We start from the raw sequence: 15,696 nt of genomic DNA, 5'->3' as shown, positions 1-15,696 counted from the left end.
AGCAGCAGACCCTACTGATGTCTAATGCTATCCTACCAGCTGCAGTAAGGGAGTGCCTGCTAATGTGGAAGGATGTGCCAGCTCTTCTGTAATACGTAGCCAGCTGTGTGCTGTTATGCTCTGAAGAAGCTGTGTAATAGGAGGAGGAATATAAATGACATTCTTCCGGGCGTGAGCTGGCAATGTTTGCTCTTTGCATCGTATTTCAGAGGACGTGTAACTTGTGTCCTGGTGTTGCAGCATCAACATCAAGCATCAGGAGCGTGCTCCTCTTTGTGGGAGGGTCTGGTTCCCTCTGAGGTGCAGGGAGATGTTTGCCTACCAACCTTTTTGCCGAAATTACTTCTTGGAACAAAAAGATTCAATTTTAGGTAAGCCTTGTAGAAAACGAGCGGTGTGCTACTAGAAATCTTGTGAGCCGCTCAGGGTAGTGAAGAGTGCTTGGCGCACCAGCAGAAGCCTTGCATGTTCTTCTGGGCTCATGTCAGTGCCAGGTGTTGATCAGATTCAGCTTGTTGGTCCCCAGCCTAGCCTGGCCTATGTATCCATGACTGATTTTTAGACACAATTTTCTTCAAAACTCCCTCAGAGTGTAGAATTTTGCCTGTCCCACCTCAATCACCCTCCCAGTGGAGCGCTTTGTTAATACTGGAGAAATGATGGGGGCATGGAGAGTCTGTCCTGGAGCAGCGAGCAGACCTTTGACCACTGCAGCCTTTTCTGAGGAAGTGGGGAGCTTCACATGTCTTGTGAAGTACAGTTAGAGGAACTGTGCCCAGAGCAGGGATCCCCTCCACAGTCATCAGTGATGCATTTGCTGCCCTGTAACCCATAACACTGTCTGCTTCACAACCTCTGGTCAGCTCTGTGTGTGTTTATGGCAAGTGACGTTTTGTAGAAACACCTTTTGTAATCTGTCATTAACTTTCCCTGGAGACTAAAGGAACTTGATGGCTTTAAAGCTGCTGTTCAGAGCATGATGTGACTTCATCTGGCCATGCTCTGCTGACCACGGGTGGTGACTCAACAGGAGATGCAGGGGAGAACATTTTAACAGAGGCTTTGAACCCACAGTTCAAGCTGTATTTACTTGCTCTGGGGCGGGTTCTTTGCATAATGTAGTTAAATCATTCTCAAACGATCTAAAGGGCCAGCTATTTTTTCTCTAGCACAGTAACGAAGCGTTGTTGTTCCTGCACATTCTCAACCTGCTTTGGGGCTGTTATAATTCATGCGTGACAGACACTGTTACAGATAGAAATCATGACCAAAGTGAAGTTTTGTTGCAGGGATAAGTAAGTAGCTTCCTGCCATTATTCTCATCCCTTTTTCTTGCCTTACTGATGCAAATGCGATTCAGAAATCAGCCTCATGTACTTTGTTGCTGCCCCTTCTGTCTCCAAACCTGTACGTGTGTGCCATTTCAGAGAGAAACTTGGAAAGCCAAATGCTCCTGAAGATTGCAGCACAGATTCTTTTGCCTCCTGTGTTCTGGCCTCAATTCACAAAACGAGATGTGCTTGTCTTTCCTTAGCAAAGCCTGGTTTAATTCTGTTTTCCAAAGAGTGAAATATAGCACTTGTTTTGAGAGCTGATGGCACATGAAATATTTAGCAGCAATTGCAAGTTGAAACCAGGCCTTATGTCTTTTCAATTTAATGGGAGAAATAGCACCGTTATTTATGGTATGTATTCCACCCTTGTCTTCCCTGCTTTGTTGTTACCCTGAGGACCTCACGGTCCTGTGCTGTGTCCTCATGTTATTTCCCTGAAGGACAAGGAGTCTTGTTCAGTTGCTTTTGGCTCTGGCCCAGCCTGAGGGAGCATGAACTGCACAGATATCTTTCTGGCAGTGAAAAGAGACCACGGTACTGGCAGTTCAGTGTGCTGGGTGCTGTGGCCTTTCTCTGGATTCCTCTGTAGCAAGTCCATACTGTACGCTGCCTGCTCTGTGCCTTCCTACCCAGAAGGATGCTAAATCTCAAGGTTTCCTTTCCACCTTCCGTCAGAAACAGGTAGAGATGCTCCAAGGGAATGGAAAATGACTTCTTTGCAGCTCTCTGACCTCATTTCATGTTATTGTGAGTTTTGGAGCAGTGGCTGCTGACTCTTTGACAGCTCGAGGGAGCACGAGCCCTAAATGACTTGCTTTGTTTGCGTACTTTACACCTCTGATTTCTAACAGGCCCTCTCCCTTGTCCCATGTTTTTCTCTGTCTCTGCCTCTCTCCTTTTGTCATGCTGGGCTCCACCTGTGTCCAGTCACTGCATGCACCTTGCAGCTGCTTAACCAGGAGCATCTGAGGCTGGGATGGCACGGAGACAAAGGGTTTATATTCCAAGGCTTTGCTCTGCTCTTGCAACATCACCCCCAATCAAGTAGATGTTGTTTGAAACAATACTTTGATTTTTTTTTTTCCGCATTCCTTGGCTTCAACTACAGGGAAATCAGCAAGAAGGGAGGAACACTTCTGAAACCCAGCAGGCAGTGCCTTCTGGTTGTGTGTGTACATTGCAAAGTCATCAGTCATTCAGTTGTTGACTCAAAGCTATTCTGGTTTTCCAGCGTGCTTGTTCCCCGCTGAGTTATAGCCACAGATGGTAGAAGTAAACTTTGCACTTCTCAGTGTAGTCTTTTCTCAGATTTTATTCACTCATCGGCTTTTGTGGTTTGGTTTGACTTTTAATTTCCTTGGAGATGCTTTACATATGGAAAAGGTAGTGCTCAGTGTGAATTTTGCTCTGATTTCTCAAAATTGCTTCCAATAGGAATGCTAGTGTTCATCTCTTCCTTCATGTTGTCTCTGACTATACCAGAGAACGTTTTCATCTGGGGAGCAGCATGACCTGGAGGGGAAGCTTCAGCTGGTACTTCTCTGGGATGTAGCTGTGTGGGGTGAATGTTCCGTGGAGTTTGTAGGAGTACAAATGGAGCCATATGGGACTGGTTAGAAGTGTGAGGGGAGGGGGGAAGTCAGGCCTATTGTTCGTAATTATAAAAGGCAGTGGTTATGTTGGGAAAAATGATCTGTAAGTAATTGTGATTCCTGCTATGGATGTATGAGATTGTGCAAAGGTAAAAGAGGCAAAAACACCCCCAACAACATGCTGGCTGGAGGGTCTGATATTTGATACAGCATCCCAAGTGTCATCTGGACTGCATTTAAGGTATGACTATGTCTGATTATCCCCTCGCTGGCATCAGGGCGTCATTTAGAAAACAGCACTGTCCTCAAAGAGGATTACGGTTGTGGTACTGGTACTCACTTCAGCAACTTAAGCACTTCAATTAGAAGGTGCCTTACCTGTAGCTTTCTTTTGAGAGCTTGTTGTGTCAAGGTGTTGACTTGGATGCCACCTCTTCCAGAGGTCATTCAGACCTGAATGAAGTTCAGCATGGATCATGGTGATGGGAGAGTGCTAGTAAGCCATGCTCATTGCAGCAGAGAGCTCACAGCATGAGATTTTGGTGGGTAAGGTAGATCACCACAGGGCCTGGGGTGGCTTTGCACTTGCTTTGCTGCAGCCCGAGCTGTTGAACCCCTCACTTGAGCGAGCACAGGGTGTGCTTTTGCCAAGCACTGGGTGCAGCACTTAGGGGGACAGCTGTGTTGCCTGAGGTCAGAGATGCATTGTGTGTCTTTGAAAGTCTGCGTGATGGTTTCTTATTGTTCTCTGTATGTTTTGAGAGCCCCAAGCATGGTCCAAATCAAGTTCTTCTGCAGTTGAGACCATCTGTGGTAGATCACCCTTGTGAACCAAACCCTCTGCACCACTCATCAAGAGCTGAGAGCTTTGGGCTGCTGCTCATTAGCTTTGGGTCTTGCAGAGCAGGGAGCATTCAGCTTAATGCTCATGTTTCTGTAACGAGCATCACTTGGCCCCTGAGGAGACTGTGCTTGCTGAGAGGGAATGGGGAACTGCACTGAAGGCAGGTGTTTCTGATGCCTGAGCTTGGTCTGTCCTCTGTTACTGGTGCTGGCCTAATCCAGAAAGGCTCCCAGGTGCTTTGGAAGGGGTGAGAGGCACTTACTGGGATTTTGCTCGCTGGAGCTGTTGCAGTTACATGGGACTGAAGTCAGCTGGGGCTGGCTGGCAGGGGCTTCTGGCCTGGTAATGTGGTTGGGGACGCAAGATGCTTCTGTGTGGGGGGACAGTTATCTGTGCTGACAAAACAGCTTCTAGACCTCGTGTGATTAATGCACGATTGTCCAAGTGTATGAGTTCCTGGGTCAAGGCTGGGAGTCATGCAGTGTTAACTGTGAAATGCTGCTATATCTGCATTTTGGAAATGTAATGGGAGATTTATTCTTTTGGGATTGCTTACTGTGATTACAAAAGTAATGCTAAGTGATATATCTATAATAACGAGAGAGCTCTCTGTATTTGTATTAGTTGCTATTCCATTTTTTATATAAAAAAGTAAATGCATACATTTATTGCACAGTCAGTTCATTCCTGTTGACACTTCAGGCTATAAAATTTCTTGTAAGTGTTCTTACCTTGAGAAGTTTACTGCAGACATAAACAGAACTCTCTTTAAAATGTAAAACTTACCATTTAAGATCTATATTTTTTTCCTGTGGGCCAGGTACTGCTTGCTGAATCTCTGCCTGTGAACTTAACAAAAAACCCTGCGGTTGTTTCTGCCTAGCGTTGACAAATAGTGCTCTGAGTATCTTGATAAAGTACCTACAGTGTCTGCGAGGGAACCTCAGATTGCCTGCTTCAAGTTGAAGGATTCAGAGTTTACAGCAACCTTTTTCTGGCTGTCAGCTATAGAGATCTGTTTGCTCTAGGAAAACGTCTCTTGCAGGCAGAGTATTTTACATCTTCCCTTTTTCCTTACTGTCAACTGGAGCTTTCTATGGTTAAACTATGTGGAAGTGCCTTGCAATTCAGAGCAGCAGGGTGAGTATTGAAGTTACATTGGTGGAGTAACACAAATTGTTTCCCCTTTCAGATTCCCAGACTCAGACTTCTGAAAATGTGGAACTGCTTTCCCAAACTGCAGACATCAGCATGCTGTGGTGCGGGGCGCTGCAGTTGTGCATTGCACAGGGCTTCTCTCCTGTGTTGATTCTGTTTCAACTCCTTCTAGCTCACCCTTGGAAAAGCCAGGGAGCCCTTGGCTGAGCTGGGACCGGCTGTAAAGCCAGTGCATTCCCTGGCAGGCAGGACTAGATGGGGCTGGTGAGCTGCCTTTCCCCACCAAGCTTCTCAAAAATATTTCCAGCTGCCAGCTGGGACGACCGAGGCCTGAACTTCTGTCTGGAGTGAGAAACCCACTCACACAAAGCAGCTGTGCTGCTGTGTGCCTTTATTCCAAGGAGAGAGCCACGGAGCAGTGTGTGAGCTTAGTGCAAATCCTCCGCCATCCGTTCCTTTGGGGCTCCCCCTGTTCTCTGCTATAGAGATCTTCCATCTATTTTCAACAAACAAAATAGCAGTTTTTTCACTAGGAGAAACAGAAGGCAGACAAGAAGAGGGTTTGGGGGAGCAAGTGGAGCTTCCTGGGGGAAGTCGTAGGGTGCCTAGGGATGCTGAATTTGATGCACTGCAACTTTCTATCAAGTTTTGTCCCTATCTTTGACCTTTTGATAGTCTGGTGCAGACCTGTATGTTGTGTATGTGTCCTTTGTGAAATCTGGGGGAGCTGTTTACACTTCAGCTTTTTCCAGGCAGGGGAGTTTTGAGTCGAAATGTCTGCTACCGTGTTCAGGTCTTCAGAAAGTAGAGTAAGGAGAAAACTTGGAAACAAAAGTTCCATCGAGAAAAGTTTCATTGGGGTATCAAGATGTCGCAATCTGGGTGTAAGAGTAAATATTATCTTGGAGGCATTTTTTCCACAATAAAGATTAACTCAAATTCTTAAATTCACAAGCATAGCTGGGAGTAGGGTTCAGAGCTCAAGGCAAACCTTGCAGGAATGGCTAAGTCAGGACTGTAGCCTGCTCCCGATGACCATTGGATATTTTTCACTATGCTATTTATACCGTTCACGCGTGCTGCTCATTCCCTGAGCTGTGAACTGTGAGCGTCTTCACATGCAGAAGTCATGTAGACCTCTGAGATGTCAGGCATAGTTAAATCTCACCACTCTTTGGAGGCCATGACATTTGTCTTGATAACTGCAGGATGAGAGCTAAAGCTTGCTTCAGCAGTGAGGAAGAGTTGCCCTTAAAAACTACCTAGGGAAGAGGCCGATGTTTAATCTGGTTCAGGCTGGATTGTTTGGAAGTACCTGTTCATACAAAACTTAAAGAAAATGTTGGAAACGATAGGGTAAATCTAGATAGAAGCTGGTGATCTGCTCTGAAGTCAATAGGAGTTCCTCCAGTGACTGCCAGGGTGAGAGCTCATCCACGGAGACAGAAGTCTCTTGTGTGCATTGGGAGTGAAGAAGAGGCTTTGCCTATTTATTGTTTTATGTGGGGAAATGGAAGCTTACTGTGGGTGTGGATCTTCTTCACTAACAGCTGATGTCTGTGTAGCACCTTGGAAGATGTGAATTATTGGCTCTTGCTTGTTTTGAATCAACATTTTTGACAATCAGCAGGAAAATTGAAGCAGGAATGAACCAAACCTGATTCTTGGTTTTGACTGACTTGGTGTAAAGGCAGGGTGTCCTGGGTATAGTCCAGGACTTCCTATATTGTCTTTATCATCATCATCATTATTATATAGATGACTATAGTATCAGTGTCCTCAAGCTGGTCAAAACGTTTCTGCTGAGCCTGGGAACAACACAAAGGGTTCCAGGATGAGCCAAAAGGCATCATGTCTGTGTTGCTGTGGGCTTTGAGTTCGGCTTTGTGCCCACCGACTGTCTGACAGCAGTCAGGTAAACTCCTCCAGCTGAAGTCAGAGCAAGAGGCAGCAGAGCTCTTCCTGTTCTTGATGCTGATCTTGACTGCAAATGATAAATTTCACATTTTTCTTTGCCTTGCAACGTTAGGGAAAATAAAGGAATAAAGTAAGTATAACCCACCGCTTGCAGCTTTTGTGTTGAGTTGTTTTCTGTTGGTGTCTGAGAAAAGGAGAGCAAAGTACTGTTTCCAAAGAAAGACACTGAATTTGGGAATAGGTTTTCTTGTTTGTCTCTGCTTCATTATCAGTATGTTAATCCTGGTAGTGATACTTGCCTGTCTTACGCACATTTTATTGTCGTTCTTACTGATAGGAGTGTATTTAGTAAAACACTTCAAGTGTAGCCTTTTGATATAAATCGATCACTTTCTTTTCTTTGTAGGTATGTTGCAGTGGATCTGAAGGTGATACAAGAAAGCATTCTACTGTGCTACAGGCTCCTGGAAAGGGAAGCCTCCCAGCAAGGCAACCCTGAAGATGTGGACTGCCATTGTATTCTTCCTGCTGATTTCCTTCTGTATATGTGAAAACAGATTTCCTGTCCTGAAAGGAAGAGGAGTCCATGTAGTGCAAATAAACAGGCTGACAACTGAAAAGCAATGCAGGCAGGCTTGTAAAGGCTCAGCTGCTTCAGGTGAGGTTCTCATCCTTCAGTGGGAATTCCAGCTGGTTTTTCTCTTTATTAAAGGTCTCTTCTGCTCCCCTGACAACTATTTATCTTAGCTCCAGTTGTTTACAGGCATTTACAATTATGGCTTCTGTGTGCAGTCCTGTGGTGCTAAATAATTTCTGACAGCTTTGGTTAAATTGAATCCAGAGCAACCATTTCCCAGGGCCTTTCTAGCTTCTGTAAGAAACAGCATTCATGTGCTCTTGGTGTGAGCTGGTAGCGTGCAAATGGTGTTAGGTCACTTGAGTTGAAGGATGATTATTCCATGCTGCCAGATGTTTGCAAGTGAACAATGCTATAGTAGACAGCTGCACTGGAGTGAGTAGCCTTGTGTGTGTTTTATCCACCTCAGAAGAAACTGGTTGTTAATTATCCTGCAACCAAGCGCAGCATTAATACCAGGGGATATGAGAGCGTTCTGGTGTCTACCTCTGAGATGTCTTTAAAAAGCATTAAACTTCTAAGTGAGTCTTTGAGAGGTGTCCTTATTAAGGACCTTAACTTATCTAGCCACATGCCAAAGCTTGTAGCATTTAAAAAAAATCAGTGATGCTGTGGTTGAGATGAGATGTTAGATGAATATCTGACAGGTTGATAGGAACATCATAAGGACTTTTCTTTTGATGCTTAGAGCTTAGCTATTTTATACACGAGTTTGCTCTATCCCTTCACAGTGGAAAGAAAGCAGCTTTGCAAACTTTTTTTTTTTGTTATTGTTTAGGAGATAAAATATGGGTGGGTTTGTTTCCAAGGCACCAGAGCTTCAGAGCTCCACAGAGAGCTGACACAAAGACACTGTGCTGATACTTGGGGTCTGTAACACTACATGTTTGTCTCTTCCACCAGAGAATCTCTAAATGCTATGGATGTGTCATCTTAACTTCACAAGATCTTTATAAGGGTAGAGAAGGTGCTACAGCTGCCTCTTCCAGAGGAGGGAGCTGAGGAACATCAGGAATTCAGTCTGTCATCAGGGTTCGGAATGGAGACTGAGCGCGTACTTTGCCCTGTTGCTGACTTCAGCCACTTTTTTGTACTCATCCCCTTGTTCCTTACTGGTATGGTGTTTCATAATGAACAAGTCCTGTTGTGTGTTAGCTGTGTTGGGCAGAGGGGGCTGAGGTTGTAAAATTAGGTGACCTGGTCCATCATTGAGAAGCCATGCAAAAATAACTCCCATAGCATGTACTGCCCTTATCAAGTTTTATATTCTGTATGAAACCCACTGAAGCAATTTCATTCCTCTTTCTTACTTGGTGGCCAGTCTCTTGCTTTATCTCTTGTTATCAGGGAGAAAGAAAAGATACAAACTCTTGGCATAAGTGTGTAATCAGGTGCAGAGAGATCATCTGGAGACAAAGACCTGACATGTCTTTTTTTTTTTTTATGATTTAGCTTAAGGTTTTAAGATCAACTTTACTGCTCTTCTACTCCTGCCTTTCTGGAATGCCTTTTTTTGGTGCTTCTTTTTTTGCCATTTCATTACAGATGTGAGTCCAGAGGCTATTGAATATTGCAATAATTACACCTACATAACTGTAAGTAAAGGAGCAGTGGTTGTGATTTCAAAGGTATTAGTTTTAAGTTGCAGGACAAGGTTGCATGAAGAGACATCTTCATAACTACGTTGCTTAGAGAAGTGGAAAGATTACATTCCTAGCTGATCAGTCTCTCTTCTGTAGTTTGAATTTATAAGAGGAGAAGAGCCCTTGCTGATACAACTTCTCTAACTTAGGGAAATAGTGTAAATGTCACAAAGAACCACTTTTGTGTGTTAACATCTCAGGTGTGTCCTGCAGAAAGGAGGGGGCTGGCTGGAAAATTCTCCAGGGCTGATAGCAGGGGTAGTAACTTAACCTCCGTATGTTTTCTAACATAATGGGTTCAAGCCTTCAGATGCTGCTAGGGAAAGTGTTACAAGATGGAGAAAGTGCCCATCTCAGCAAGAATATGTCAGTTGAGGATTCCCAGATTCATGATGAGCAAGGTAAGCACATGCTGGGGAGTCAGATAAGTTTGTGCTCTTCCCTTTGCATCCCCATACATATTCTAGAGCCCTCCCAAGATGCTTCTGTGGTGGTTGGTACAGGTCTGGATATCTCGTCCTTCTGAACAGGCTGGTTCAGAGCAGAGCCACCTGGTCATAATTCTGGGCAGTCTTGCATGCTCTGGGGAAAATAAAGGGAAAATATGAGATGTCTGCAAGAACAAATATTCCTGCTTCTGCTATACATGTGCATACCTGGCTTCTACTTGCATTTGGGGATCTGAGTTTTCTTTCCAGTAACAGCAGGTTAGAAATGAAATAATCCACTTCTGCACGGCAAGACCTTGATGTCTGTTGCCTACATGCTTTCCTTTCAAAATGTGTATGACCAGCATTTGTTGTATCCCCCCAGTTTCTGTCTTTTTCTGCTGTGTCTTAATTAGATATGAGCAAAGAGGAGTGGCAGGGCAGCAAGTGTCTTGCAGTGGGAACAGCAGCCAGGGCCCTGGTCTGTAACTCCAGCTCTCATCAAAGGGAGCACTCATCAGTCCAGTTCTATGGAAACATTCAGTTCTTCTGGGATGCAGTTGGGTGCAGTTCTGATGGCAGCAGAAATCAGGCTGCTGAAAATGTTGACCCTGTCAGTCTTTTCCTGACCTGACTTACTAGATATGTAGCTAATACAAGGTATGCTGCTGGCTTTTTTTATTTTACCCAAGAAATGAGAACTGACACTATTTACAGTAGTAGACCGTCTGTGATCCTCTGCTAGCATGGTTCTCAAGCCAGGAACAGGAGGTGGGATTAGGAATCAGAGCACGTTCAAACATGGTTTCCTGTCTGAGGAGGGGACTTGAGTATAGCCTCCTCTGTGTGCCTGTTGAAGCTCTTAATTTTATTGCTTTTTAAGTACCAATTTTCAAGTGTTTGAATGGTTTCAGTGACTTTCTTAACATTTTATTTGTTAAGTGAGTAAAATGCCACTTCGCTAGTTTCTTTAGGGCTGTCAAAACAGACTACAGTTGTTGGTACAGGGATTTCTCCGAGTTCATAAATTTTCCACAAGCTCTTTTAATAACTGTGGTAATGTAAATGTTTTATTGTAAAAGTTCAAGCTTCTCACAGCCTTAATCCTCAGTGAGGGTAATTCCCTTTGTAGATAAGAGCTTTAAATATAGCCATGTGTACCACATCTGTCTGTTCTTTGCCCTTTCCTACGCTTCTAATAAAACACAGGAATAAACTTCTACTACTGCCATACACTTAAGTTCTCTGATCTACTGATGGGTGGTCAGTTGGGTACACATCTGCTTCATCCCAAACCGAGAGCTATCTTCTCCTGTTGATTCTTGTTACAGCACACATTTCCCAGTCCTAGAAATGCATTGCACACAAGGTAACAAGTTAGAAAGGATGACAGGAGTGGGAGTTCCTTCTGTGATGACTTACATGAGCTTATTTAACTTTGTGTTGGGATTTGACATACTGAAAGGCAATTTCTTTGATGGCTCCCCTGGCCAGTGGTATTATTTGTCAGCAGATGAGGAGTAAATTTGTGTAACTTCAAGCACTGAGATGAGAACTGTGTCTTATGGAGACATATGAGAGATGTCACCCATCTACCATGGGTGACAGTTATTATCTCATTTGCAACTCACTTTTTCTTCCTCGTTAAGACATCTAGGTGAATGCTAGCATATAAATGGGGTCTGTCCAAACTCAAAGGCACATCTTGTTATTGTCTGGGTGATCAAATTATTGTTAGACGTTGGCTCCAGGGGACAAGCAGGTTGGTAGGCTGCAGCTGCTATATATTAACTTCAGTGACTTTTCAGTTATTTTGACTAAGGCTGAGTCAGGTTCCTTTTACACCGTACCTTCCAGATATTAGTTGGTTTTTAATTCTTCATTTACAGCCATGAAGCAATATGTTCAGTTATGCTGTGTGTAATGATCCATTTTCTTACTTTATCTGAAAGTGTGTTCTTTGGTCAGGCAAGGTTTTGAGGAGCCTGACTAAGGTAACGTCTGTTCTGGCCTATTGGATTTTAGGGGTTCTGTGTTGTAAGTGGCTAATAGTCCTGATACCTGCCTTCTCTGTTTTTAGGTAACCATCACTGCAATTGGTCTGTCCCCTACCAGAATCGCTGCATCCTCTTGCAGTGTCACCAGCTAAGTGTGTGCCAAAATGCTGGAGAGCAAGAAATCAAAGATCTGCTTGGAGGTAATGCTATGCTTCAAACTCTTGCTAAATCCAGGATCTGATCTGTTTGCCTTAAATTTAAATCTTGACTGGCTTTCAGATGAAGGGCGATGGGTTATGAAATACCTGCAGGATGATTCTGTAACTGAAAAAAATGTTTTACTAACTGATCTGGTACTTAAACAGCTAACAGTTTTACGAACAGCTCTGGTACTTAAATGTGCATACTATGTCTTTGGGTAACTTTTATTGGCCTCTCCATGTGAAAGGCATGATTCATTCAGCCCATGTGCACTCCACATTCTGTCCTTAGGAAAATAAAGGCATAACAGATGTATTTATTATTTTTTAAGAGAAAGGAAAAATGTCTTGGCATTGTATTTTCTGAGATTGCCAGGATTTTTGAGCCAGAGGCAGAAGGCTGCTTATATAATCAGAGCAGTCTTAGTAGCAGTTGCTCATGGTCACTTCTGAGTGCTAGGGTCTTCAATTTTAATTGACTAATTAACAAAACAGAGCTTGCTCATAATCAAGGAGTTGATCTTTTAAAGTATGTTTCAAGAGTATGCCATACACAGGCTTAAAAAAAATTGTTCATTGTTCTTTTGCATTGGCAAAAGTTTCTCTGCAACATAGCAACCAGACCTGTGATAAGCAGGTGAGATTTATGTCACAATAAATCTAGATGACTAGTTGTGAAGGAGGTTCTCCTGAGGTACGAAGGTATATGTGGAAATTGTCAGTTTTGAGAGGTGAAAATTAGTAATCTAAGCATGAAGGGCTTATTGAGAATGTGTAGCCTGATGAAAACATAACGCTGCTTCTTCAGAGCTGGTGTTCATGGCGCTGCTCCTTTTGTGAATGTTTGTGTTGTAGCTCTGTACTTCATTACCCTCCTTTCATGGAATTAATTCCCTGGTTGGGCAAATGCCAGAGGTCTGTGGCAGGGGGAAAAAAAAAAAAAGTAACCCAAAGGGATTGTATGCAATAAAGGCAGGGGTCTGGGTTTTCATGTTGTTGCTGACTTTGGGACTGATTCAGTCCAGTTGTACTGCATGTACTTCAGAATACACATTCTGGTTTGCACGTGGGAGTGTGAGGTCAGATTTTGGGCTTCAGAGTTTTATTCTTACAACTGTTTTTTTTTTTTTTTAAGAAATCATGTTTGGGGAAAGGGAAACAGTCCAGTTTCACCACCAAAGCTATCCACAGAAAACGAAGAGGATGGTGAATGCACAGATTGAACAATACAACAGAGAGAACCTATTTTCCTCCACCACTCAGGCTCACAAGATTTACTTGAGGCAGTTGGCTGCAAATTCAGGTTATCCTGAAGCACCAAACACAGGAAAAACTGCAAGCAGTGTTAGCAGCACCACCACCACAACTGTCAGTGCTACCACAGTTGTAACGATGGCTGGTACAAGTGCAACTGTCCCCAGTGCAGCTAATGAAAAAACTGCCAAAGCCTCGAATGCTTCAGGAGTGCTCCTTTCTACTGCCATGTCATCCACTGTCCCTTCTCCCACTATTACCAGTGACACTGCTTCCACTTCCAGGAGTATCACCAAGCTCCTGACCACCGCTGAAAAACTAGGAAATGATAGCTTTGGCTCAGTATCAGCCCCCTCTTCTGCTCCCATCACTGCCACTACTGGAGCAGATATTCAAATGAATCACACTGAGCAGTTTAGCACAGCCACCAACACGACCAGCGCTCCCCACTCCAGTAGCCTCACTACTGCTGGAGCTGGCCCGAAGACAATGAACACAACATCAACCATGCTCACCCAACAGGGTGCAGTGACATCTTCCACTGCTCTTATTCGTGTTGCTACGTTCAGCCCCTCGGTGAGTCCGCATTCTGTGAATTCAGCGCTCCCCGTGTTGCCAGAAACAAGTAGAGCTCCAACATCCTCAAGTGAATCAACCTCTTCTCAGGGTTCTACAAGAGGTGCCGTGGATTTAACTAGTGGTCCTACAGCACAAGCTACAACTGGGCATGGAATAAAGTCAGTATCTCTCGCTCCTTCAGTTAAACGTACAACCACCACTCCAGCAAATGCACCTGGAACAACAACTTTGAACATTGCAAAGACTCGGGACACGAACAATGAGTATCTTCTCATTGCTGCTGAGCCTCTGACTCAGTACTTAGTGGATAAAAGTTCGCTTCTTGCAGTGCTTTTATTTGGTACGGTTTTTTTCATAACTGTCATAGTCCTTTTCCTTATGCAGGCGTATGAAAGTTACAAAAAGAAGGATTATACGCAAGTGGATTACCTGATCAATGGAATGTATGTGGACTCAGAGATGTGAAAGGGTAGGGATAAAGCAATGGGCAGAAGAGATGGAAGGGAGATTAAAGGCCTACCTGGCTTGTTTTTTCTTTCCCATTTGCCTATAACAGAAACTGAAAGTGCTTCCAAATTTAATTCTGGTGCAATTTAGGAGAAATGCCATGTACTGTATTAAGAAAAATATATATTTTTTATTCAACTGCAACAGGTTGCTGTAAAAAATAGTCATTTTTAAAACCTTTCCATAATGTGCTATAGCTTTGATCATTATTTTTCATTGTAAATTACCTATCAAGGGGTAAGCCATCATCCTCTGAAAATGATGTGGCACTTTTTCAACTGTTTACATTACAAATTCATCATGTTTCATTAGTTTCATGTGTGTTTCTTTCTGAAAACAAAACAGAGGATGCTCTCACCTTTTACAAAATACTCTGAAATCACTTGATGAGAAGTATGAAGTATTGCCACAGTGGGGAACTTTTAATCTAATGTGTTATATTTCGGTACGCTTCTAGCTTGTAAAAAGAGGTCTGTTTACAAGACATTGTAAACACTGTTTACTGCTAATCCAAGATACCTTTTTCACTAGGGAGCAGATTACTGTGCATCTTCACTTACATGATCTTATTTTTGTATTCACTCAATAAATGGAGCCCTGAAAGGGCATATCTTGTTGCATTTCTGTTTTCATTCCTGTTCTCATCAGCTTAGAAGCAGACAAGTGGCCTTTTGGGGCTTGTGCCAATGAGATCTATTTGAGTAGTCCGAGTACAGGGTTTTAGACGACTGCAGTGGAGGTATGAATGTGTCACAGAAGATGCTGGTTGTCTTTCAGGGTATGGCTTCTGTTCCTTCAGAGGATTATGCTACCAGTCTCCCAGTTATGCAGAGACACTCACCTTAGTGTGATGATTAACTTTCATGCATAGAGCATCAGGCTCTTCTCTTGCATTCAGGACTAGCACAGAGCGTTTGGTAATTTGGAACTCTTATTGTACATGCACACACAGAGCTGACCTCTGAAGATCTGCAGTTGAGAGGGAGTAGAAAACAATTTGTTTTTTTATATATATATATATAAATAGTATTCTTCAGCAAATAATGCATTTTGAGCAGAGTGTATATACTAGCAGCAAAATGCTGGATCAAGGTGCATTGTATTTCTTTAACTAGATTGTCTTGTATCTCACTTCAAATTAGTTGGCTTCTCTTTGATCCTGCTTGCATGTAATCTTGAGGCTGATAATAGGCAAACCTCAGAATTTGAGCTGTTGGGTTTTGGTTATTTATCCAAATTCTTTGCATGTTTAGGATTTGAATGGAGTCTGTAGCCTGGAAAAGGGTACCATGACTTGTTCATCATGAAGCTGAAAGTGCTATGAAAACAGCTCCAAATAGCACTGGCAGCAGCAGAGGCAAGGGGTGGTTGGAAGAAAGGAGGTGGAAGGTAGTTTCCTGAGCCTTTTCTGTTATAAAAGGCTTCTTAACACTGCTGTGGGTTTGGGGACAACATTACAGCAAATAGAGTATCTTGAGGAAAGATATTTACAACCTGCCTGTCTGTGTCTGACTGCATTTTACCATTTTACAGTGCTTTTGCGTAGACAGCATCTGCATTCCAGTAAGTTACAGCATCTCTCCAAGCAAAAAGATAGTGTGGTTTT

The 15,696-nt window shown here is 43.3% G+C and overlaps 1 protein-coding gene across 11 annotated transcripts in view; it reads left to right on the top strand.

The window, feature by feature from the left end:
- C5H11orf24 (chromosome 5 C11orf24 homolog) overlaps positions 1-14,710 on the top strand; it is a 30,960-nt gene extending 16,250 nt beyond the window's left edge. For 5 of the 11 annotated variants that reach the window (XM_066997959.1, XM_066997961.1, XM_066997960.1 and 2 more), the window contains 3 exons: positions 7,252-7,503; positions 11,634-11,750; positions 12,886-14,710. In XM_066997959.1, coding sequence (XP_066854060.1) covers positions 7,347-7,503; positions 11,634-11,750; positions 12,886-14,048 — 1,437 coding nt within the window. In that variant the 5' untranslated portion in view covers positions 7,252-7,346 and the 3' untranslated portion in view covers positions 14,049-14,710. Of the gene's footprint in view, positions 1-7,251; positions 7,504-7,530; positions 9,527-11,633; positions 11,751-12,885 lie in introns of those variants that run through there. The other 6 variants (XM_066997964.1, XM_066997965.1, XM_066997967.1 and 3 more) reach the window with 3 other exon arrangements.
- Positions 14,711-15,696: the final 986 nt, after the last annotated feature.

The sequence above is a fragment of the Anser cygnoides genome, chromosome 5 (assembly GCF_040182565.1).
Source record: "Anser cygnoides isolate HZ-2024a breed goose chromosome 5, Taihu_goose_T2T_genome, whole genome shotgun sequence".
Lineage (NCBI taxonomy): Eukaryota > Metazoa > Chordata > Aves > Anseriformes > Anatidae > Anser > Anser cygnoides.
Note: the sequence above shows the minus strand (reverse complement) of the source record. Positions and strands in the feature narration are given on the sequence as shown.